We start from the raw sequence: 25,609 nt of genomic DNA on the forward strand, positions 1-25,609 counted from the left end.
ATGCTCAGTCCCCTGCTCTTCACCCTGCTGACTCACAACTGTACACCAACCTACAGCACCAATCACATGGTGAAGTTTGCAGATGACACAATTCTGGTGGGTCTCGTCACCAGGGACAACGAGACCCACTACAGGAAAATGGGCAACCATCTGACCACGTGGTACAGAGACAACAACCTCCTGCTGAATGTCAGCAAAACAAAAGAGATTGTTGTTGACTTCCGGAGAGCCCACACCATACACCCACCACTTACCACGATAGTGCTGCTGTGGAAAGAGTGAGCAGCACCAAATTCCTGGGGGTGCACATCAGTGAGGATCTCTCCTAGACCACCAAGACTGCATTGCTGGTGAAGAAAGCACGGCGGCGCCTCTACTTCTTTCGCAAACTCAAGCAAGCGAGAGCTCCCCCACCCATCATGTTCACATTCTACTTGGGCACCGTTGAGAGAATCCGGTCCAGCTACATCACTGTGTGGGGCGGGAGCTGCACTGACTACAACAGGAGAGCCCTGCAACTTAAAGTGAACACAGCTGGAGGGATCATTGGTGCCCCGTACCCCTCCTTGAAAGACACATTATCAACCGCCTCACTATTGTTCAGCCTCCTGCCCTCTGGGAGAAGGTATCGGAGCCTCTGTGCCCGCTCTATCAGGCTCACACTCCATCAGGAAGCTAAACCCTCTTCCCCCTCTCCCCCTTTCTGCCCTCAGCTTCATCCACCAGGCTGTCAGAAAGCTCACTCTCTCCCCTCCACCCCCCGCAAATCACTCTGGACCCTGAACCCTGACCTTCACACTGACTTTTTGCACTATTACATTATATAAGTGTTGCACTATTACAATATATAATAAAATATATCTTTTGATGCTATTATTTTTGCACTATTACAACTACAGAAACCTTTTGCTGCTACTTTCTTACATATACATATACATAGTAGACTCATATTTTATTGTTTATTTTTAGGATAATTAATGTCTTTATCTGTTGTGCACTTTATTGTTAACTTTAGTGTCAGGGAATGTCTTGTCTTTATCTGTTGTGCCTGTGCACTTTATCTCTGTCACCGTGGGATAGTGAGAAACGTCTTTTCAATTCCTTTGTATGTCTGGTACATGTGAAGAAATGTACAATAAAGCTGACTTTGACTTTGACTTACCAGCTCCTCGGCATATAAACATTTTGCCTACTGTATGCAAATAAATGTGCATACAGTCTACTGTTTTGTTTGGCTCATCCCCGGCCAGGGGTTGGGAGCCTCAAACACATGTATTTTGACTACATATTTGAATGTTCTTTCGCATTAACAGGCCAAACAGGTCTACAGATGATGCCATCTCCCTTGCACTCCACACTGCCCTCTCCCACCTGGAACAGTGGAACACATATGGGAGAATGCTGTTCATTGATTACACTTCGGCATCCAATACCATTGTGCCCTACAAGCTCATTACTAAGCTTAGGGAACTAGGACTCAACACAGCCCTGTGCAGCTTGGTTTGGGACTTCCTGACGGGCAGACCCGAGGCTGTGTGGATTGGCACCAACACCTCCTCCACATTGACCCTCAGTACTGGAGCACCGCAAGGGTGGGTGCTCAGCCCCCTCCTGTACACCCTGTTCACGCCATTTGCGTGGCCATTTACAGCTTCAATACCATAAGTAAGTATATGCTGACAACACTACGGTAATTGGCCTGATCTCAGGTAATGATGAGACAGCCTTTAGAGATGAGGTGAGTGCCCCTTCATCATGTTGCCAGGATAACAACCTCCATCTCAACGTCAGCAAAACACAGGAAGTGGCAGGTGGAGCACAGAACCCCCCACCCCAACCCCCCCATTGACATCAACGGGCCTGCAGTGGAGAGAGACAACAGCTTCAGGTTCCTTGTGGTCCTCCCATCAAACTGGCATCATTGTCCATCAGAGCAATGAAACATGTGCAACATCAGCATCAGACATCTTATTTGCTTTTGAAAAATCCTCAACGGCACTCCCATGGGATGCTTCTCTGTAAACAAATATTGAATGAACCCGCCCTATATTAGATAAATGGTTTTGATTGGCCCAACCCAGCCATGGAGATCTGTCTGAATAGGATTTAAGACCCATATACCAGAGCAAATAAAACATGAGATCACAGATTTTTGGTTCAAGGCTTGCAGCATTGATCGCTAATGCCAAACAAACTCAAAATAATTAACACTGCGTTTGTTTAATTGTTTATTTTTGTTTGAAAGTAAATGTATTTACTGGATTTGGAATACAATATCTAACTAAAGAAAAGCCATAAGATGACCAGGTGAGTTACCGCACTTTCTAGTCCTAACATTCTTTCTGAGTTTGAGCAAACGGCGGGTCACTTGCCCACAGTAATCAGTGAGCGGATTGATAAAATTCCTCTTAAGTACCGTGTTCATGTTTATCTCGACAGACAATGATTTACTTTGGAACATTATTTAGATTTAAACTTCCAAACCAAACAGTTTTTTTCCAAAGCAACAATTCTACTGGTGGGATGTGGACCATTTGCTCCAGGATGTAAAATGTGTTTTGGCCTACTTTAAAATAGGATTTCAATATAAAAATGTAATATTATATCATGCAACATAGTTTCTGAACCATGTTTGGTGTTTTAAATTGTAGTGTGCTCAGTTTTGATGGACTTCTAGCCATGTCTATTTTTTAAGGGTAGATGTTCACAAAATGTCTGGTTTGCTGAGGTAGAAGATTTAGTATTTGTGAGCTGTGCTTTTCCAAACTTGCAGGTCCAAATATTTTCTTGGTCAGCATCCTTTTGTCAACTCTTGTTGACAATGGCAACAAGAGTTGCCATTGTCTTAGTCACAGTATGTTATGGCAGTTATCTTGAAGGTATAGGCTTTCCTGTTGGATGCATACAGACACCCCAGGTTGGCAGGCTGACCAAATGCAATCTTTAAAAGACCACTGTCTGAAAAGTAGGAGTGCTCAAGCAAGCTACTGATGGCTGTGTGTCTTGTGTTGTATTCAGCCGAAATAAATCAATTACAATGCTTTACTATAAGTTTAATAAGTTTAAGTTTTAATTTCCATGACATTAACCGTTAATGAATGGAAATAACTCGTAAGGAACATCCCTAATAATATATGGTAATTGACAAATCAAATGTGCTGTCTAAGTTTCTCTTTCTCCGATCAACTTTAATACACTCCTTTTTTTTATTTCTCCAGTCCTGAAGTTACTGACCCTAACAAGATAGTATACAAGGTAACAAAGTCATGTAACAAGTCATTTTGCCACAGACAGCTTTATATTAAGACTCGTAAATGGTTGCTGAGTTAAAAGTTTGAATTGTTAAAGTTTGCTGAAACAAACTCTTGTTGAGCCAAACTTATTTCCACAACTATGAAGCATAATGCAAACCCTTCTCTTTCAGGTGTTTAATGACCCCATCCATGGACACATTGAACCCCACCCTCTTCTGGTCAAAATCATAGACACACCTCAATTCCGAAGACTGAGGAACATCAAGCAGCTCGGAGGGACCTACTACGTTTTCCCCGGAGCATCTCATAATCGCTTTGAGCATTCCATTGGGTGTGTGTGTGTGTGTGTGGACACCTTGTACAAGGGTTGGGCCAGTGTCACATCTTTCGAACCGTTTTGATAATTAGTCAAACCCTGTATTATACCGCTAATATCTTTACCACCAGATGGCAGGCACATGTCCACGTAGCAGCTGGCGACAAGTGGAACATCATGAGTTATGCCAGGCACACAACAATTTTTAAAAGTTAGCACAGCAAAGTGATAATTCCCCATTTCATTCCCAACAACCCATTCTTCATCCTCAAAATTCCAAATTAGAATCTCAAGAGCAAAAACGTGACTCAAACATTAAGAAATATGGCGGACAGCGGCCATGCTGTGCTGTTTTTTTGCCGAACATGTTAAAAAACTACTTAAGAACTATGGAAAATTTATTTAATTTATATTTATTTAATTGGCTAACATCTTTCCAGTTTGAACACATCAGCGGCAGCCATCTTGGCCCCAAATTTGATAATTGTTGTTATAGGACCAACCCCAGCCAGGAATAGGGCCGCACAATATGCCAGAGCAAATAAAACATGAGCTTGCAGATTAGTTTGGTTCCCAGATTAGGAAAAACAAGAATACTTATGCGAATATATGCCCTTATTGTGTACAAGCATCATTAAAGTATTTGCGAAAGTGTTAATATTAGAGCTGTCAAGCGATTAAAATATTTAATGATGATTAATCGCATTTATGTCATAGTTAACTCTGATTAATCGCGATTAATCACAAATTCTTTCCTATGCTAAATATCCCTTGATTTCTTTCTCATTTTAATGCTCTTATCAACAAAGAGAAGTGCATCAGCTTGCCTTGTGCAAATGTTTCTTTATTGAAAACAACATTGGCATACTGATCAAAAATTAGTGTTGCACCGATGCCATTTTTTGGCTCCGATACCGATACCGATACCTGGCTGTGCAGTATCGGCCGATACCGATACCATACCGATACCACTGTTTGAAATTGATGCGTGTGTGTGTGTATATATGAAGAGCTGCATACTACTTGGATGTAAAATCATTGCCATCATGGCTTTGTCAAGCTGCTGCCTACCTTTGTGAAGCAGGAAGACTAATACAAAGTGAATCCAGTAGACCTTTTTATTGCCTACCTGGTATGGGTGACAACAATAGCTGAATAAACTTTTGGCTCTCAAAGGCCAACATAGTGCAACATTCATGAAATTAGAACATGTATAATAGAAGTGAACAGTGCAACAGTAAGAAAGTAAAATACATTAAAATTTCATTACATTAAAAATACATTACAAACTCTTTAAAACCCTGAGTTTTGGCTCTCAAATGCCAAAATAGTGCAACTTTCATAAAATTATAACATAATACTAGTGTATAAAACTAGTGCAACAGTAAGAAGTAGAACGTTAAATTGTATTAAAATAAGAAATAATATACATATGAGGTACATTTGAGAGATAGCTGCATTCATTTAACGTATATGAGGTAAGAACAAATAGCATTAATCAGTGACAGATCTGTCACACAACACCTAGTAGTGTTTACTCTTGTTTACTTTTGAGGATTCAAGTCTTTGGGGTTCAAGCTCAGGTACATTGGCAGATTTTTCTTGAGGAAGATTAATGTTTCTACATGATCTCCTGACAGCCTATTCCTCTTCTCATCAAGTATGTTAGAAGCCGTGCTAAAAAGCCTCTCACTATCTACGCTGGTGGAGGGAGCGGAGAGAAACTTTGCAGCTGTAGTAGCCAGGGAGGGGAACCGTTCTTTATTCTTTCCCCAGTACTCGAATGGGCTCTCAGTGCGGTGGATTGTTTTCTCAGCCAGATATGTCTCTATCTGCACCTGTGTAACTGTGCTGCTGGCCCCACCTTGTTCAGCAGCATGCTCTTGCAGGAATTCCTCATACAGCCCCTTAAAGCAGCTGCTTGTGTTGGGCTCTGCTGTCATCCGTGGGGTCTTACTGGCTGGGTCTGCTGCCTCGGTGGTGGTTGTCTGCAGTGATGACTCCTCATTTTTCTCCACCTCTTGGGTCAGTGCACTTCTTGCAAGCTTGCTGCTCTCTGCACTTGTGAAGTATCTTCAGTAACAAAGTAAACAGAATGGCATAATATAGCTGTTAGCTCATATGCTGTTATTTATTTAGCACTGCATTTAATTACACACTAACACAAGATGTTTAAACTTTACACTATACAGCTCACAATTAAATTAACATAGCTGTCTTTGTAACGTGGGTCCAATATGGTTGAAACAGAGTACAAGGGCTCCGCCTCAGCGGTCTGGAATCTTGTGCCCATAGCTGCTAGAAGTGTCGCCTTCATTGTTTTTATCCCGCTGTCCTCTGTGGTCTGTTTGGCCAACAGACGCTTCAGGACGATGACTGAGGGGATGACCTCTGAAGTGGTGGAGGTGGCGAAGCTGATCTGTTTTGTGATCTCTTCAAATGGAGCCAGAAGAGTGTTGATTTTCTCCAGCAAGGTCCAGTCACTTGCTGTCAGTGTTGCTGGGAGCTGATGGTCTGCAGCATAGAGTGAGATGGCACTCTTTTGCTCCAGCAGGCTCGCAGTCATATAAAAGGTGCTGTTCCAGCGGGTGGGAACATCTTGGATCAGACGTTTGACTGGCATTCCCAGTCCCGTCTGGACAGTTTCAAGTCTTGATGTGGCCAATGGGGAATGTTTGAAGTGCCCAATTATTTTTCTCCCACTGGCCAGCGCATCGCTCACACTTCGCTGGGACAGCAGTCCATCGTGCACCACGAGTTGAATCATGTGCGAGAAACATCCCAGGCTGGAGACTCCCAGGTCCCTCATTGCCTTCTTCATATTGCTTGCATTGTCCCGAAGAATGGCATGGACCTTTAATAATAATAATAATAATAATAATAAGAATATTATTAATAATAATGTAATTATAATAATAAAAATTAACCAAAGCTTCATGTTGAAATGTTAATTTGTTGACGGTAGAATTGTTTGATAAAAGCAATATAGCACTCGTGCGAGTGGGGTAGGTAAGGGATAATCCCTTACCTACCCCACTCCCACGAGTGCTATATTGCTTAAATAGACAAGTCGCAATAGAGAGCACCCACACACACACACACACACACACACACACACACACACACACACACACACACACACACACACACACACACACACACACACACACACACACACACACACACACACACCCCTTTACGGCTCAAATTACTGCGGCAAATTACTGCGGCATTTCTTTCAAAGTCTAGACTAGAAAAGATACGTTACCTTTGACTTCGGGATGCTCCAGTTGAGCAGCATGCGCTCTATTGCTCCTGCAATAGCTTCGCCCGTGTGTGATCCCTTGAATTCATTCGCATGAAGTATGACGCTTTCTGGAGTGAATGTTTCCAAGTTTACCCAGTTGGCTGTCAAGCTAAGCAGGGAAAGTGGGGAGACTTGGCTGCTCCAGATGTCCGTTGAAAAGCTTATGGTCCCTGCCTCCCCTAGCTTTCCTAAAACATGCTCCGTTACTTTATGTTTCAGTGCAGGGATAGTCATCCCCGTGATGTATTTGCGACTTGGGACCTTAAACTTAGGTACTGCGTGAGCCATAAAAAGCCGGAAGCCCACGCTTTCAACGAAGGAGAGGGGCAGGTTACAGAGAACAGTCATCTCGGTTATTTTCTCGGACATCTGTCTTGCTGCTTCGCTCTTCTCGTCCCACTGCTCTTTCGCACGAAGTGAACTGACCAGGGATCGTTGCTGCGGTCCATCCCGCTTTCTCTTGCTAGCTGCAGTTGCCTCAGTCACGAACTCTTTGTGTTCGTTCACATGTTTCGACTTCAAATGTTTTATCATGTTCGAGGTATTGAAACTGCCCCGTTTAACTCCACCTCTCGAAACTTTCAGGTCGCAAATCTTGCATTTAGCCAATGTACTCGCCGGCGTTTCTATAATGAAATAATTCCACACTGCAGACATTTTCTTCTCCTGGTTTGTTTTCCCGCCGCATGAAAAAGACGGTTAAGAGCGGCTATTGGCCCGCTCTCATTGGTCTGGAGCAGGCCAATAGCGATAGTGAGTGTCGGGAGAGAGAAGGCTGCGTTTAAGTGACATACAAGCATCAAAATGGTATCGGTGCACCATTTGTTGGTACTCGCCGATTCCGATACCACCATTTTAGTGCTGGATCGGATCTCCTTCCGATACTGGTATCGGAATCGGTGCAACAGTATCAAAAATACAAAAAAAATTACAAAGTGCAAAGGTAAACTAGGACTCAGCCTATAGTGCAATCAAACAAACATACTGCCTTGAACATTGCAGTCAGGCTACTGCTTCTTTCTAAGGTAAACTAGGACTCAGCCTATAGTGCAATTAAACAAACATACGAACATACTGCCTTGAACATTGCAGTGACTTGCAGTCAGGCTACTGCTTTTTTTTTTTTGAGCCAATTGCTCAAACAGACCAGCCTGTTGACGTTTTCAGGCAACAAGGAAGCCCGCTTTTTCTGCACAACATGCCCAGAGATTGAAAACAACCTTTCACAAGGTACTGATGTGGCCGGTGTTGCCAAGTACTTGCGTGCAAGGCAGGCCATTTCAGTGTGAGCCCCTGCATGTGTGGACCACCATTCCTGGGGACAGTTATCCATGCCGGTTTGAGGATCCGCCTTGTAGCGCTCCAGACATTGCTGAATATAGTCCTCCTCTTCCTCAGACGAAGACTCGTGTGCAAGCATGAGATTTAGTTTATTCTTAGGAGGCTCAGGCGTAACCTGGTTATCTGGCTGTGCAGGCCTCTCCCTCTCCATCTCCTGGAGCAAGGCGCGGACCGTTCCCCACACCTCAACCCTTTCGGGTTTGCTCAGACACTTGAGGTCCTTAAACCTTGAAATGAATTGAAATCAACTTTAATACAAGTACAGGTGCAGGTATAACAAAATTGTGACAATATCCCTATCTCTACAGAGCTAAATTAAAAAATAAAATACAAAGTAAAATGGAAGTAAAAAGAAGCAAGCAACCTAACAAAACAAACACACTGAGAGAAACACAATGCTGAGAATGAGGAGTAGTGTAAGAATGAAGTATGGCAATCTGACCTTGGGTCAAGTGATGTAGCAACTCTCAGCCATGTGATGTTGGTCTTCTCCTTGCGACCCTCCATGTCTGCTGCGAAGGTTCCCTTGAACTTGATCATGTAAGCTGGGTCGTCCTCAGTGACTTCCATCACTCTTGACAGGTGACACAGTGCTGGCAGCACAACTGAGCAAGACACATACTGCTCTCCTCCCAGAAGTTCAGACACATGCCTGCATTAATAAAGAGAAGCACTTTAGTGGGGAACTATTTACGCCTACTGTAGCACACACACACACACACACACACACACACACACACACACACACACACACACACACACACACACACACACACACACACACTTTACGTTACTGTTCTGACACAGACCTACTTTGATTATTAAACAATCTAACAGATATACACACGACACGGATACACAATTAATTACCTGCAGTGCTCCAGCAGAGCTTCGAGCTTCTTCATTTTCCCCAGCTCAGTAGCGGTTGGCATGGCGACGTTGGTTGTGTGCAGGGCCAGTGCATCTCTCAGAGGTTCAGCATTACACTGAACACGCTTGATCATTTCCAGGGTACTATTCCATCTGGTCGACACTTCCTGTGCGAGTTGCTCTTTCTTCTGGTGATATTTGACTTGTTGCAGCTCGAGCTCCGCTTGGTTTGCTGGGCTGTGCTTAAAGTGTCCCACAACTTTTCTGCATTTTGCCAATGCACTGTCAAACGCGCTGTTGTTTAGAGCAACCATAACTGCTCGGTGAAGACTGTGTGCGAGGCACGGCATGTGCTCAAAAGGGAGCCGCCTGGCCGCTGCAATCATGTTGCGTGCACTATCTGTGGTCAGTGAGACAACTTTGTGTTCGATGTCCCACTCCCTAGCTACTTGCATAAAGTGCTCTGCAACAGCGTCAGCGAAGTGCCTCTCTTCTGTCTTAATGACAGTCAAAGCATGCGACTGAAGTTCCCACTGTCGGTCAAAGTAATGGGCTGTTACCCCGAGGTAGTTTAGATTACTGACGGACGTCCAGTAATCACCAGTGAGCGCGACTGCTTCTGTCGTCTCCAACGCCTGCTGTACCTTAGCCTTCTCCGTTTCGTGCAAATTCTGTACGTGGCTTGTAATGGTGGCTCTCGAAGGCAATTGGTAGGTCGCGTCATTGGATGCGATGCGAATTATATCAACCAGACCCTCGTCCTCAACAACGTTAATAGGCCTACATGCAGTGGCCAGCCATTTAGCAATGGCTGCAGTAAGTTTGTTCTTAGTTGTGGCATCCATGGGCTTCTGTCTGAAGTTATCCATTGTTGTCTGGCTATCACGAGGAGGCAGGGAAAGAGAATTCGCATTGGCCGTGTGCTTGGCCATTAAGTGGTATTTCAGACTGGACGTGCTGCGATGATAGCTCAGTTCACAATGGCAAATCACACATATTACTTTGTTCTTGTCAATGGAACCATTTGGCAACTTTTTAAATATAAACTTTCCATTAAGAATCGTTTTGGCGTCCATGTCTGACTTTACATTAGCTTTTGGCCGTGGCTTGCCCCAACCGGTTTGTGTGCGGCGTGCTTGATGTTTTGTTTCCGGTGTAGCTAGATCCGGTATGGTGTAGTTTTTCTAACGTGACTAGTTATTGCTAGAAAGCAGGTGAATAATCTACGTTTGCCAAGGCAAAAAAAAATAATATATAAATATATATTTTGCGTTAATCGTGCGTTAAAAAATTTAACGCCGTTAATATTGGTTTGAGTTAACGCCGTTAATAACGCGTTTAACGCACAGCTCTAGTTAATATTAAAGATAAAACAACATATAACTACATTGACACTTATTTTATGGGTAAAGGTTTAGCCAACTACTGTTGATGTATGCTGATGGGTCTGAAAGCATACTAAGTTGAAAACCAAAGATCTTTCAAAAATGTGTTTTAAATTCATACAATACAAGGTGACGCGCCTTTTACCTGATGAAAATCTAGAAAATCACTGTCTGATTTTTAAAGAATTTATTTGCAAATTATGGTGGAAAATAAGTATTTGGTCAATAACAAAAGGTCATCTCAATACTTTGTTACATGCCCTTTGTTGGCAATGACAGAGGTCAAACGTTTTCTGTAAGTCTTTACAAGGTTTTCACACACTGCTGCTGGTATTTTGGCCGATTCCTCCATGCAGATCTCCTCTAGAGCAGTGATGTTTTTGGGCCTTCACTGGGCAACACAGACTTTCAACTCACTCCAAAGATTTTCTATGGGGTTGAGATCTGGAGACTGGCTAGGCCACTCCAGGACCTTGAAAGGCTTCTTACGAAGCCACTCCTTCGTTGCCCGGGCGGTGTGTTTGGGGTCATTGTCATGCTGAAAGACCCAGCCATGTTTCATCTTCAGTGCCCTTGCTGATGGAAGGAGGTTTTCACTCAAAATCTCACGATACATGGCCCCATTCATTCTTTCCGTCACACGGATCAGACGTCCTGGTCCCTTGGCAGAAAAACAGCCCCAAAGCATGATGTTTCCACCCCCATGCTTCACTGTAGGTATGGTGTTCTTTGGATGCAACTCAGCATTCTTTCTCCTCCAAACACGACGAGTTGAGTTTTTACCAAAAAGTTATATTTTGGTTTCATCTGACCATATGACATTCTCCCAATCCTGTTCTGGATCATCCAAATGCTCTCTAGCAAACTTCAAACGGGCCCGGACATGCACTGGCTTTAGCAGGGGGACACGTCTGGCACTGCAGGATTTGAGTCCCTGGCGGCGTAGTGTGTTAGTGATGGTAGCCTGTGTTACTTTGGTCCCAGCTCTCTGGAGGTCATTCACTAAGTCTCCCCGTGTGGTTCTGGGATTTTTGTTCACCGTTCTTGTGATCATTTTGACCCCACAAGGTGAAATCTTGCGTGGAGCCCCAGATCGAGGGAGATTATCAGTTGTCTTGTATGTATTCCATTTCCTAATAATTGCTCCCACAGTTGATTTCTTCACACCAAGCTGCTTACCTATTGCAGATTCAGACTTCCCAGCCTGGTGCAGGTCTACAATTGTGTTTCTGGTGTCCTTTGACAGCTCTTTGGTCTTGGCCATAGTGGAGTTTGGAGTGTGACTGTTTGAGGTTGTGGACAGGTGTCTTTTATACTGATAAGGAGTTCAAACAGGTGCCATTAATACAGGTAACGAGTGGAGGACAGAGGAGCCTCTTAAAGAAGAAGTTACAGGTCTGTGAAAGCCAGAAATCTTGCTGGTTTGTAGGTGACCAAATACTTATTTTCCACCATAATTTGCAAATAAATTCTTAAAAAATCAGACAATGTGATTTTCTGGATTTTTTTTTTTCATTTTGTCTCTCATAGCTGAGGTTTACCTATGATGAAAATTACAGGCCTCTCTCGTCTTTTTAAGTGGGAGAACTTGCACAATTGGTGGCTGACTAAATACTTTTTTGCCCCACTGTATATTGAAGCATTTAATTGGGTTGTCTTATACTGGTCCCTTTTGTTTGTATCCAACCGGATTCTCTGGGGAAACGTTTTTCAATTAAAGCATCTTTGTTAATTTATTGTTTGCAGAGTTGGGTACCTGGCTGGAAAGCTCGCTAAATCTTTGAAAGAGAAACAGCCTGAACTGAATATCGATGACAGAGACGTCCTCTGTGTGCAAATCGCTGGCCTCTGCCATGATCTGGGTGAGTAACAGGAGCTGCACCCCAACCCTTGCCCCAAAACATCCAACATAGGCCAGTTTCTGTGTGAGCATGAAACTAGTTCTGTTTGACGTTATCAATGATGGGATGGTAAATAATGAATGGTTCCAAATTTCTAAACATATTTCTCTCTCTCTCTAGGACACGGACCTTTCTCTCATCTGTTTGATGGGATGTTCATTCCTAAAGTATGTCCAGACTTGCCAAACAAATGGAAGGTACTGAAGGATTCACCTACTGCTTTCCCCAAAATTCCCCTCGCTGTTTGTTCCGGGACATTTCACAGACCCTTATTTGGCAACACGCTAAAACAAGCCAAACCTCTGGCCTAACGTTCCTGAACTACTACTTTCTATCCACAGCCTCAGGATTCCAACCCAAAATCATTAATTTAATCTCAATCATTTAAATGATAACGCCATGGGTGCAAATGTGATTGACAGGCAAGAAAAATACAGAATCAATCAGGGAAGGGCCATGAATTATTTAAAATATATAATGAATATGGCTGGTGGATGACTAGGCCGTTTATAAAACATTATACTCAAATTATAGCTCTTAAACAACTATAATTTAAGCATAACACTCGTGAAAAGATTTTCTCCAAAACACTGAACAAATCCTTGATACAGTTTTCTCCATTCATGCAAATTATTGAAAGTGAGAAACTGTACATTTTCCTTCGCTTCATTAGCAGTGTTAAGCAAGAATCTGTTCTTCAATGCATATAACCCAACAAGGATTAGAATTAGTATTAGAATATAATCGATATTTATCCCACTGCCTGGCTCCTTCTGAAGTCCACCAACTGCCTTTGCAGCAATTCATTAAACATGTTATATAGAGGTTGTTCTATATTAATCTAAATATTCAGATCCTCAGTCCTTAAGTTGCAAGCAAACCTTTTTGTTTGCCTAAAGCAAAATCTCAGAGCAAACCTCTAAACTATGTATACGCTGCGCACAATATATTCTATGAGTACACAAGGCTACCATTGTGTACTCACCATGGTGTACTCACCATACCATTATTATCCATTGTCAGGCAGTAATGTTTCAGCTTATAACGGTTGGCGTTCGCACTGTTAAAGAGTATTTTGCTGCAGCTCTGGTAACATAAAAACTAAGAGAACAAGTTAAGATAATGTGTGTGTGGAATGCATTCATATTGCTTTACACACATCCACACACTGACGGCGGTGTCCGCCATGCAAGGTGGCAGCTAGGTCGTAGGTCGCTAGGTTGGAAGCGGTAAGTGTGTCTTGCTCAGGGACACCTGAGCAACCTCTGAGTGTGTGTGTGTGTGTGTGTCATTGCAGCACGAGAAGGCATCGCTAGACATGTTAAAACATCTGATTGCTGTTAACAACCTGAAGCCGGTGATGAGGGAGAACGGGCTGGAGCTGCCAGTGGACCTCTTCTTCATCGAGGAGCTGATCTCTGGGAAAAAGACAGACCCTGATCATCCAGAAATAGAGGTGCACAATGACTCTCCCAACAGAAGGGTTGAAACAATGACTCTCCCAACAGAGGAGAATGTACTATGACTCTCCCAACAGAGGGGTTAGTGAAGTAACTTTCTCAATAGAGTGGTCCCGGTATGTACATTTTGATTTAGTTAATTCGTTATCCAAAGTGACTTACAAGTGGGGCTAACGACAATCAAAATTGGGGTAACTACAAAATAAATGCTATATATAGTGCTATGTATAGAGCTTCAAGAACTTACTGTTCATAACCTCCTCTCACCATAGCCTGAAAAATGAATTGTTCTCAGAGAACCCCCTAGTAAGACTTGCTACACCACATAGCAGGCCTTTTTCATTTCAAACTCATTGTACTCAGAAATAGGGTTTCCTTTGAAGTGAGCTGCTACATTGCTATGTTCTATTTCTATTTGTCTGTTGACCATTTCCTCGTGCTGTCGTGACAGTTGCCATACGAAGGCCGTCCAGAGAAGTCTTTTCTGTACGAGATCGTGTCCAACAAAAAGAACGGCATCGATGTGGACAAATGGGATTACTTTGCGAGGTCAGTCCGTACTCAGGTCACTCACCTTGTTTGTGTATTATGTGAGATGTTCATGCCACTGCTCTTTACAACTATGCAAGATATTCACTGCAGCCATCAATTACTTGAAGTGCGGGTCCGATGGGGGCAGGATATTGTAGTAGCTCGGTGGTTCATGGCTTTATCCCAAATGTCCATTTAGCCGTAATAGCGGGAATTGCGCAGTTATAGTGCGCTTACTTGATCTCATTCCACAAATCTGTTTAGCCGTATTATAGAGGTCATCTTTAAATCCTGTTCCACTTGTCAAGCGCAACGATTTTTCCAACAACAAAATATCTATAAATGAGAGTTTCCTGGTTTAAGATGAGATTGTCTTTTGTTTCATTGGATACATGAGTGAACCTTGTACCTCAAGCCTTGCAAGAAATAATAACCTGCCAAAAAAAATTTCCTATATTAACAAGCAAGGTATGTAGCGTCATATCGCTTTCGGTTGGATGCCTAATACTAATATTCCTAAAAATATGATTAGTTGGTCATGTTTTTAATTACTAAAATGTATTTCAATTGAGAGATGACTATTGGACATAGGGTAAAAATAAATATTAGGCCAACATATAATTCAATAATACAAAGGAATACTATATTTAGGATATAGAGGACCACACTCCCAACCAATGTTTGCACTACAGTAGGCGTAATACATTTACCATGGTTAAAAATGTCTGCACAAGACTGTAACTGACTCTTTTAGAAATAATAATAATAATAATAATAATAATAATAATAATAATAATAATAATAATAATAATAATAATAATAGCGGATATCATATGTTATTGATATATGGACCTCTTAACCATGAATGTAACCTTTGGCTTGACAGACAATAAAGTCAGTTAGTTTAGTTTTTTCAGTATGAGGGGTTTTGAGGAGGTGTTATGGGGAAGAAGAGCGAGTGGACCCAAATGCTCGATACAGAGCAAATTATAAGGTGCTTCACTGAGAGCAACAAATAAGTTACGGTGGGGAAAGGGACGAGGAGCTTGATGGCAGGCAGGTAGACAGGCGAGGGTTCCGCAACCGGTTACATGAACCGGCGGGGACAGCACTAAAAGTATTGTTACCCTTTCGCTGAAGCTGCCACCTCCCATTGGATAATAAATTTGACTGACGTGTGTAATCAGCCAATCAAATGTTGATGTATAATAATAGAACGACCCCAGGGCCCAGCAATATGCCGGCACTGGCCCCCGGTGATGACATCAGCGAATTTTGAATCGTTGGCGGTACAGAGTAGAGGTGGATTCAATGATTCGTTTACGTGAACCAGTTCGCGTCAGTCAGTTCGCCAAGATGAGTCGTTCGCGAATCGTTCGTTCGTTCGTTCAGCCCAGTTTCCGGTTCAGTCCAGTTTCCGTTTCCGGTAGCGGTGAATCGCATCATGCAATGCACCCATTGCATGGTTCTCAGCTGAGTCAGTCAGACTCAGTGCTACCGGAAACTCGACTGAACTGGTTCAGTCAAGTTTCCGGTGAATCGAATGGCGAATCGAATCACTTTATCCTGAAAGTTGAGTCAATATCGTTAATTTTATATATTAAAAAAATACCCGAGATAAAGGAACAATGTGAAACCCTAACCCTAAAATGTAAACACCAGGCTACTTGACAAGAAAATGTAACGGACCACCTGAGGCTTTACTTCACCTCAGAGATAATGTGTTAGTTAATAATGATATGCCTTGCGGCATATCATGCGGCATCACCTGCGCATAGTGCTGCTGCGTAGGCCTACATGGACGTTCCAAGTATGTTTACTTCATGTATCGTTGAAGCTAACTAAGTAAAGCCTAGTTATAACTATAACCTGCTCCTGGTGCAGTGCAAGCAACAGTGTGTGCCGTGAGTCGCCTCGGTCCCTCGTCTTCCTGAACGAACTGTCTGCGAGTCGTGGGTCTGGGAGGAGTCAATTCCGAGTCACGAACGACGCGAACGAGACGACCGACGCGAACGAGACGACCGACGCAATCGATGCGACCGACGCGAACGAGAGAGAGGAACCAGTTCGGATCATTCGTTCTAACGATTCGTTCGTTCGAACGAATCAGTTCGCGACCGAACCACCTCTAGTACAGAGTTGATAGTGAACTACCATGGCCACCGCCTTCACAGCACCTAAACGATCCTGTTTCTGATCTCCTTCGTTTGCCTTTTTCAAGGCGATCGTTTGGAGAGAAGACAGATTTAATTTCAAGAGGAAGACCTACACCGAAGCCTGATGGGCTGACCCAGGCCGGTAAAGTCTTTGTGCGGCACTTTACAGAGTGCAACTACAGCCACTATGACTGGCTAACGGCTAGCACCGTTCAGAACAACCTGTTCTACTCGTCGTGTTTGCTGTTCAACATCAGTGAGGGGACATGGAACAGCGCCGGATTTAGCAGTCTTAACAGCTTCACCAAGGCAGCTTTAAAATATCAGGCAATGGGTGATGGTGAGTTTTACTTTGCACTGTGTAGGAGCGATAATGTTGTTGTGGTACTTTAGTTCATAACGCATTTTTTTTAATGGTTTGAAACACAAATATATTGCTGCAATTTGGGCAGTAAGCTTAATGGTAATGCTTTGTGTGGATGCCGCTTAATAAGCATATTAAATTAACCCGTTCACTACTACTCATGTGGGCCTAATATTCTGGCTGGAATAGCTGTTGTAAAATATGTGGTATAAAGCCCTACTTGTATGTTTCATTTTTGTTAAAGGGGACATCATACCACCAGGTGTGAGTGTGATTAGCCATTACAAGCCGTTTTCAATCTACCAGCCTACCCAGTAGACTAGCAAACACTGCTCATCTATCCGTCAAACATCTAGGTGGACACTCCCACCTGTGATGTCACAATGCTGCACATTTTGAAAACGGCTTGTAATGGCTAATCACACTCACACCTGGTGGTATGATATGTCCCCTTTAATGAACTGGCGTTGCACTTGTAATATTGTCGCTGTAGGCTACTTTATTGAATCCGTTGAAGTTGCGAAAGCATCCGGTGAAAATAATAACTGAACACTTGTTTTTGTGTCATGTGTGTGATATGCAATCTGGTTGCGGAGTGACATAAGGAAAGATCTGATGGTGATGCTGCATTACTCTAGCTCTGCGGTAATGCAAAGTGGTGTGTGTGTGCGCTGTTGTTGCTGAAGATAAACTGTCTTGTTGTGGATGTTGTTCAGTTGCGCAAATTGTGGCTGTATTGGCACCTAATATGAAATTTGTGTGCATGTCTGAGTGTTTGGGGGTTGGCCGTTGGTGGACTTCGTTACTGAAGGCCCTGACTTAAACCCCATGGTACGCTACTGTGAATGGGTGATGAGACTGGCCCCCGCACAGAAGTGGACGGCGTGACAGGAGGAGGCTCGATGCTGCTCTCATGAGAGTCATTTACAGTTACATTTAGGGCATTTAGCAGAAGTCTTTATCCAAAGCGACTTACAATAAGTACATTTGTCAGGAGAAAGAGACAATGTATCGCTGTCGGTACAGTAAGGATGTTTATAGAACCAAGTGCCAAGCACTAACAACTGCTAGGTTAAACCCTTCCTCGTATACAACAAAGCTAGCTAGGATAACATTCTACACAATGCTAAGTACCATTTTTTTAGTGCAAGGACGTACTATATACAATAAGTGAGTAAGAGGGGTGTGGGGGGTAAGGGGGGGAGGCTATGCAGAGTCTAGGTCAACTGAACAAGTGAGTCTTGAGTGAGATGAGGAATGGAGTCAGTGATGCAAGAAAAAAAAGATCCCAATAGCTTTGTTTTACCCCATGAAAGTTGTAAAGAAACTAGAAATGAGAAATTAGCATGTTAATCTAATATCTTTCACATTTTTCTCCCAGAAGGCCATGCAACCAGACCTCCATAGCTGTCAGGGTTCTCTATCCATGCAATATTCTCACCCTTTTTACCCCTTACCCATTTGTAAACCCCTCTACACCTTCCTGCTCCATAATGACTGGTATCAGAATTCACTGCACCACTCTGTAATACATTCTTTGAAAATCTCCTTAGTGACCTAACCGTACTCAATAACCACCCACAGCTGCCAGGGATATCTTTCTCTCTGGATCAACCAATCAATGGAGAAACAAAGCAATAACCTGTAAAAGTAAACCAGCACTATCATGTCAATGTACTCATCCTTTCCGTTCCTCATCTCAGAGACTGCCATCACCTGGGCATGAAGAACAACTTTGACCATGACCGCTTCATCAAGTTCGCCAGGGTGTGTGAGGTGGACGGGAAGAAGCAAATCTGTACCAGGGACAAGGTCAAATGATCTCAGACTTCTGTTTTTAATCTGATTGAAGCAGCTCTCTAATTGGTCCTATATTTGACTAAACATAACTATGGGTATTCCTTCAACAGGAAGTGGGCAATCTGTATGATTTTTTCCACACAAGAAACTGTCTCCACAGAAGAGCCTACCAGCACAAAGTAAAAAACATTGTTGAGACCATGTAAGTACTGTGTCTGTGCTAGGTACTATAATAATTACGAAAGTAACTGTTTTCCAAACTGAGTCTGGTTGTGTTTTTCTAACTAGGATCACAAAGGCCTTTGTATTGGCAAACCCATACCTCCAATTCCAGGGGTCAGGTGGGAAAATGTTCACAATGTCCACAGCTATAGATGACATGGTGGCATACACCAATCTGACTGGTGAGTGTTGAGACCACACAGTGCTCTGGTTGGCTTGGGTATTGCATTTTGCAATGTCAAAGACTAATTCTTTCTTACCCCAAGGGTAAACCTACCCTAAGGCTTCCTTAAGCAAGATGCCTCACCGCTATCTGCTCCTTATTTTAAGATGTACTATAAGTCACTTCTGATGTGTGTGTATGCCCCTGTAGACAACGTCTTCGAACAGATCCTCTTTTCTACCTCCGTGCACCTGGGTAAGGCCTCCGTGGATCTGGGTAAGGCCTCCGTGGACCTGGGTAAGGGCTCCGTGCACCTGGGTAAGGCCTCCGTGGGGCCTCCTGGGGCCTCCAAGGACCTGTGTAAGGCCTCCGTGGACCTGAGTAAGGCCTCCAAGGACCTGGGTGAGGCCAGGGAGATCCTAACGGACATCCTCCACCGTCGCCTCTACAAGTGTGTTGGCGAGCACTATTCAGCAAATGAAATCAACAATACAGAGGTGTGTGTGTGTGTGTGTGTGTGTGTGTGTGTGTGTGTGTGTGTGTGTGTGTGTGTGAGTGTGTGAGTGAGTGAGAAGCTGAAGTGAGCGAGAAGCTGAAGTGAGCGAGCGGACCAAAATGCTCGACACAGAGTATTAATAAAAGTGTCTTTACTGAGAATCAACAGATATGTTAAGGCAGGACTTAACATATCTGTTAAGGGAGGGTAGTCGGACAGGTGAGGGTTCTGCAACAGGAGGGTGGTCGGACAGGCGAGGGTTCTGCAACAGGAGGGTAGTCGGACAGGCGAGGGTTCTGCAACAGGAGGGTAGTCGGACAGGCGAGGGTTCTGCAACAGGAGGGTAGTCGGACAGGCGAGGGTTCTGCAACAGGAGGGTAGTCGGACAGGCGAGGGTTCTGCAACAGGAGGGTAGTCGGACAGGCGAGGGTTCGGTGACACTGTTCACAGGGAGGAGATTGTTAGGGCGAGCAGCAGAACACAAGGACTAAGCAATCTAGACATGAGGAGGGTGTGTGTGTGTGTGTGTGTGTGCTTGAAGTGACAGAGGAACTAATAATTATAATTGATCCGTTTTTTATAGCACTTTTCTAAGTACTCAAAGACGCTTTCCAAATAAGAAAGGAATACATACAGACAATCAAACAAAAGGGAAAATAAATAAACAACACCACAACAATAGGCAACACATTAAGAGAGCGGGAGAGAGAAGATGGCGGAGGATGATTTGTCAAATGTTGTAGGTGGTCCTGAAGAGATAGGTTTTTAGTTGACTTTTGAATGAACAGAGTGTATCAGAGATTCGGATGGCCAGAGGGAGGGAGTTCCAGAGGGTAGGGGCGGTGATGTCGAAGGCTCTGTCCCCCAGGGTGCGATACTTGGTCTTGGTGATGGAGGTGAGAAGGTTGGCATCAGCGGAGCGTAGGCGGCGAGTGGGAGAGTGGCGATGGAGGAGATCTGTTATGTACGAGGGTGCAAAGTTGTTTAGCGCTTTGTAGGTGGTGAGGAGGATCTTGAAATTGATGCGTTGTTTTATTGGAAGCCATTGAAGTTGACGGAGGATGGGAGTAATGTGTTCTCTGGAGGGGGAGTCAGTAAGCAGTCGGGCAGCAGAGTTTTGAACATATTGCAATTTTTGAAGAATAATGGAGGCGAGGCCATACAGAATGCTATTGCAATAGTCAAGTCTGCAAGTGATGAAGGCGTCCAAATCCATGACAGCTTTGTCGCTCTTTCCCTGATCTTCCCTGAAGGCAATTCCTATGCAGTTGGCAGGTGGCCAGGACATTAACCTGACATCAGGCGACTTCATTGTCAATGTAAGTCCTACTGTCTCTTAGTGGCATCAAATCTATGCTGATTTTGAAGTTTCCCTTTGAGAGGTTAGTGGTTGATCTGATAGCTCTGTGGTGGGAATCAGTTATGGAAATCCCAGAATGCAGTTATGATTTACATTTCAACAATGTCCTCCCTCCCTACATGTATCTGTGATTGAGAAGTGTTGCGTTAACTCCTGTGATTGACAGGCAACCAGGGAGTAAATGCCCCGATTGGTATGAAATGATCCGGGACTGTTCTAAATTCTGGGACATGGCCCAGGCGTGCAGATGAAAGTTATCAGAAATCCAGTTAGCTGCCGTTGTATTAAGCAGTTAAAGAAAAAATATATAAAATAACTGTTAGTTGTTGTTTTTAACAATGACTATTGCTTTCCCACCCATAATTTCACTGCACGTTATAAATACCCTTCAACTATGTATGTGACATATACGTCTCTGCTTTAAATTGAAAACATACCTTTTATTTATTTGTTTTCTTGATCAACCTATGACATGTACTATATTCTTCCCTCTCTAGCGCCATTCATGTGTCAGTAAAAGGTGAAATGTCTCCCCCTGGTGTCTCTTAGGTTATCAAGATGGACTATGGCATGAAGGAGAAGAATCCCATCGATGAAGTGCGTTTTTACAGCAAGAGAGAACCCAACACGGCCTTCAAGATCTCCGGGGGCCAGGTAAGAACTTTGCCATTGAACACAATTATTTTTAAAAGCATGATATTGCAGTATAAACATATATGTATTTGAGAGATAATATGTTAATTTATAATGGTTATTGTGATGAATAGTCAATGCTGACCTCCCCATCTTAGACCGGCATCACAGTGCATGCGTGAGATAAGCTGAACACTGGGCATCATTCGGGCAGCATTTCAGAGTAGACTCACGTCGTAACTCAGCGTTACAACTGTAGCCAATGTTGTTCAAAAATGAAACAATTGGAGTAAAAGTACCACTAGTGTGTTTGCACACAAATAATGGTTGTTAATTTAAAAAAATAATTGAAAATGTCTTTGATTTTTTTTTTTGGTCTTTCAAAACGCCTGGACATTTCACGTCTTATATGAACAGCTCGCCACTGCAATACAGTAAAGTATGGAGGATCTGGTGTTCTCTGATATGAACCAGGAAGCCTCCATCTCATGGTCATTAGGATTAGAAAAGCTTATTTACTGTTAACATTATCAATGCTAAGGTGTTATGTGTATCAATATTTCTAGCTCTAGTCTCAGTACTCCTACGTTCTACTGAACCTGAACAAGTCTGTCCCTGACTGTGCTAGTTCTTTGTTCTGGCTCCGGTCTGCAGGTGTCCACGCTCATCCCAGATCACTTTCAGGAGTGGTTGCTACAGGTGTACTTTAAGGGGACTGATGAAGAGAGCCTGGCGATGGCCAGGGAGCGCTTTGAACAATGGCGCAACACTCAGGTAATAATATATTGTCTTCAGTTTATCGCTCCATGTGGTTACATTTTTTCAAATTAGATTGTTTTACTACTGTGTAACTAGATGTAGGAGTTGAAGCAAAGCTTTTATTTTAGGCTATTATTTTTTCCATACAATGGTGGCATCACCAATCGCATGTTAACCTGTTGAAGATGTGACCTGTTTAGTGTCATTTCTTAAGTTATTTCTCTTTCTTTCTTCAAGAATTGAGACGTGAACACTACGTAGCTGGAAGCCAATTGAAGGCCCAAACCCAACTTGAGTTTTGACAGAACCAAACGAAACAAGATTTTCATTGCTCCTTTTTTAATATTGGTATGGGTAGGAAATTGGATGGCTTGAGTAGAATTGTAATTATTACAATCCACCATTGTAACCAGAAAATGTCTTTAATCAAAGTAGGAGGCCGTTGAGGGCCAGTGCTCAGGGTTATACACTCAAAAGCTTATGCAACTTTGTGTCTCTTCATTTAGATATGCATGTTCTGTCCATAATTTACATGTTACCTTAAGGGGAATGTAACGCTGAGAGTTTTCATGCAAGAACTCTTTTTAGTGTTTACGGATTGATTCGATTTTTACACAAAAGGTAGGGTAGGTATTTTCAAACTATTATCTCTCATATTTGTTGAAATTCTTTTTATATGCCGACAGCAATCAATATATCAAATGATCGGACAGAAAAACAAGGAAATCCGGTATCCTTGACGGTCGCAAGCCTGTAATTAGTCTGTTCAATCAATTCAACACACTTGAATGTGTATTTGTATGCAGTGGCTTTTAACTTCATATATATTCAATCTCATCTCTCTCAGAGGTTTCTTTAATCCCATATGCAGCTATTATTGTACTCATTTAGTCCAGGCAATAAATGACCAGAATCAAAGCAGGCTACAGACACCATAATGAATACATAGTCTAATCTTTGTTCATGGTTTTCTTGTAGTGCATTTATTATTAATTTTGTTGAAGTGTTCTTTTTCATTTTCAAAGTTTGAACGTCGTCCTTAATATTATTATTTATTATTATTATTATTATTATTATTATTATTATTAATAATAATAATAATAATAATTTTGGGAGATTCGTCCTTTGTTTGGGTTACTATGGTAAACATACCACAACGCTTGATACATTTTGTTCTCAGTGTGTGTGTGTGTGTGTGTGTGTGTGGGTTGAAAAAAAAAAGATATATTCTGTCTACGTTCATGTTAAGTGCTCTTTTCAAAGATATATTATGATATAGGCAAAGGTTGTATTAAGGGCTCAGGAATAGTGTTTAGAAGAGGCTGCTTTCTGTTTTGCTATTTAGGTTTACTGAAAAGTATATTTTCAAAAGATAGACAGAGGCTGGGGCAAAAATTGTGATAAATGGTGATGAAAAAAATAAACGGCTTTGTCCTCAACGTCTAAATGTTTCCTTTGTAACCACCAGAGGGCAGCATGGCCATGCGTTTCTCCAAGAAGGCAGTCATCCGCGGTCACCTGTTGAACGTTTCCTATTTGGAAATAACTTTTAAAGTATACGTCAATATGTATTTAAACATATTTAATTTGTTTTTTAACAAATGAAAAAAGGTGTGTAGACTAGTTGGTCTATAATGAACCTCATTTGTATTGTTTTTATCTTTGGTCTTTTAAATGCTCATATATCCATGTTTACCATAATTTGAGCTATTCTTGTTAATTTACCAGGAGGGAGGAGTTTTGTTGGTCCTTTCAACCAGGAAGACCATCATACAGGATGTAGGGACACACACACACTTCCACATCCTTTGGCAGTGATTCTCTTAGGGGAGACCAGAAACAAACACTACAGAGCGGTAGGACCAAGCCAACTGCCTGCTAGTATTTTTATAATCTTCATCCTCCGTCACATTTTGCTCTCTTTACATATGATGCCATCTCCCTCACTCTCAACACTGCCCTGTCCCACTTGGACCATAGGGACACATATGTGAGATTGCTGTTCATTGATTACACTTCGGCATCCAACACCATCGTGCCCTCCAAGCTCATTACTAACAGGGTTGGTGCTGGCCGTTTTGGTGCCCTACAACGGTGGGCCTCTTCATAACTAATTTACATATTTTTGTAATTCAATAATGTATTAATATATATTGTGGCAACCCGGCCCGGACCAATTAAGGACATGCAGAGCATGTATATACAGTATGTACAGTACAGTACAGTATGTAGGGACCCACACACTTCCACATCCTTTGGCAGTGAAGGAAATTATGTCAAGTTCTCGCTAGAGCAGGTCGGACGTACCGGCGTACCATGCAAATGCATAGCACCATTGGTAGAACATTTGGCGGGGTGTGATACCTGGGCAAGATGGGCCCCCGACCTGTTTGTCTGAGGGGGATCTGTCCTTGATCTGTGAGATAAAGGATCGGCCATTTGGGGTTGGGGACAGATGGCAGGGAGGAGGATGAGCACAAGATCAAGGTGAATACACATCAATTGTTTGATCAACTCCTCAAGTGTAATGGAGGGATAAGAGGCCAGCAGGGAGGAGGATTTAATCAACTGAAAGTGGGGGTCAGAGAAAGGGATCTGTTGTTGGGCTGTAAGAGCCAAGAAGGGCCATTTGAGGCTAATGCCAAACCCCTCAGTGGCTCCGTTGATCAGTTGCCTTAAAGCAAAAGGGGGGTTGGAGGCAGACGTCTGGTAGGGAGGTGGATGAGAACAGGATGAAGGTGTATACACATACATTGATCGACTCCCCCAAAGTAGTTGGGGGAGGGAGGGAGGGAGGATGATTGATAACAGGATGAAGGTGAAAGATATATATCAACTAAAACTGGGGGTCAGAGAAGGGGATCTGGCAGGGTGGGGCGTGAGGGCAGGGAAAATGTGTCATGAACTAACAGAGACAGGGCTTTAGTAGGGAGGGGGAAAACAGCATGAGACAAAACCGGATCTACCTTTAACAATAAATACAATCGTCAACACAGCCCCGACCGATAAGCCACCCAGCCCTACCTTGTACACAGGGATGTGCTGCTGTCATTCCATGGCAACAAGTGGAACCAATGCATTGTTGTAGATATGTTTAAAAGGTACAGCTAACCGGTTTGCCACAAATACACCTTTCAAAATAGACTATTGCACTTCATGCTCCTCAGTTTAAGGAAAACTTCATGATTGTTGACTAATGCAGACAACAAGGGAGAGAGAGGGTATGGGCAAATGCCACTGGTTTTATTTGTTTATGTGTTTTTGCAAGTATTTAGTCAAAATACTATCGAT

General features: G+C 42.9%; 2 protein-coding genes across 2 annotated transcripts; one reads left to right on the forward strand and one right to left on the reverse strand.

Annotated features, from left to right (window-relative positions):
* Positions 1-25,596, forward strand: LOC307079855 (deoxynucleoside triphosphate triphosphohydrolase SAMHD1-like; the record flags this gene model as incomplete). The annotated part of the gene is made up of 15 exons (XM_079742360.1): positions 1-278; positions 714-729; positions 3,425-3,585; positions 12,220-12,335; positions 12,495-12,571; positions 13,672-13,830; positions 14,286-14,383; positions 18,589-18,697; positions 18,796-18,887; positions 18,974-19,089; positions 19,281-19,567; positions 20,820-20,885; positions 21,476-21,580; positions 22,214-22,333; positions 22,556-25,596. The coding sequence occupies 15 exons, from the start codon at positions 1-3 to the stop codon at positions 22,559-22,561; spliced, it is 1,806 nt and encodes a 601-aa protein (XP_079598486.1). The 3' UTR covers positions 22,562-25,596.
* On the reverse strand, positions 8,041-9,158 carry LOC307079752 (E3 SUMO-protein ligase ZBED1-like; the record flags this gene model as incomplete). The annotated part of the gene is made up of 4 exons (XM_079742259.1): positions 9,089-9,158; positions 8,661-8,870; positions 8,213-8,445; positions 8,041-8,066 (listed from the first exon to the last, which is right to left on the reverse strand). The coding sequence occupies exons 1-4, from the start codon at positions 9,148-9,150 to the stop codon at positions 8,041-8,043; spliced, it is 531 nt and encodes a 176-aa protein (XP_079598385.1). The 5' UTR covers positions 9,151-9,158.
* Positions 25,597-25,609: the final 13 nt, after the last annotated feature.

Source organism: Pollachius pollachius (assembly GCF_949987615.1).
Source record: "Pollachius pollachius genome assembly, chromosome: 8".
Classification (NCBI taxonomy): Eukaryota; Metazoa; Chordata; class Actinopteri; order Gadiformes; family Gadidae; genus Pollachius; species Pollachius pollachius.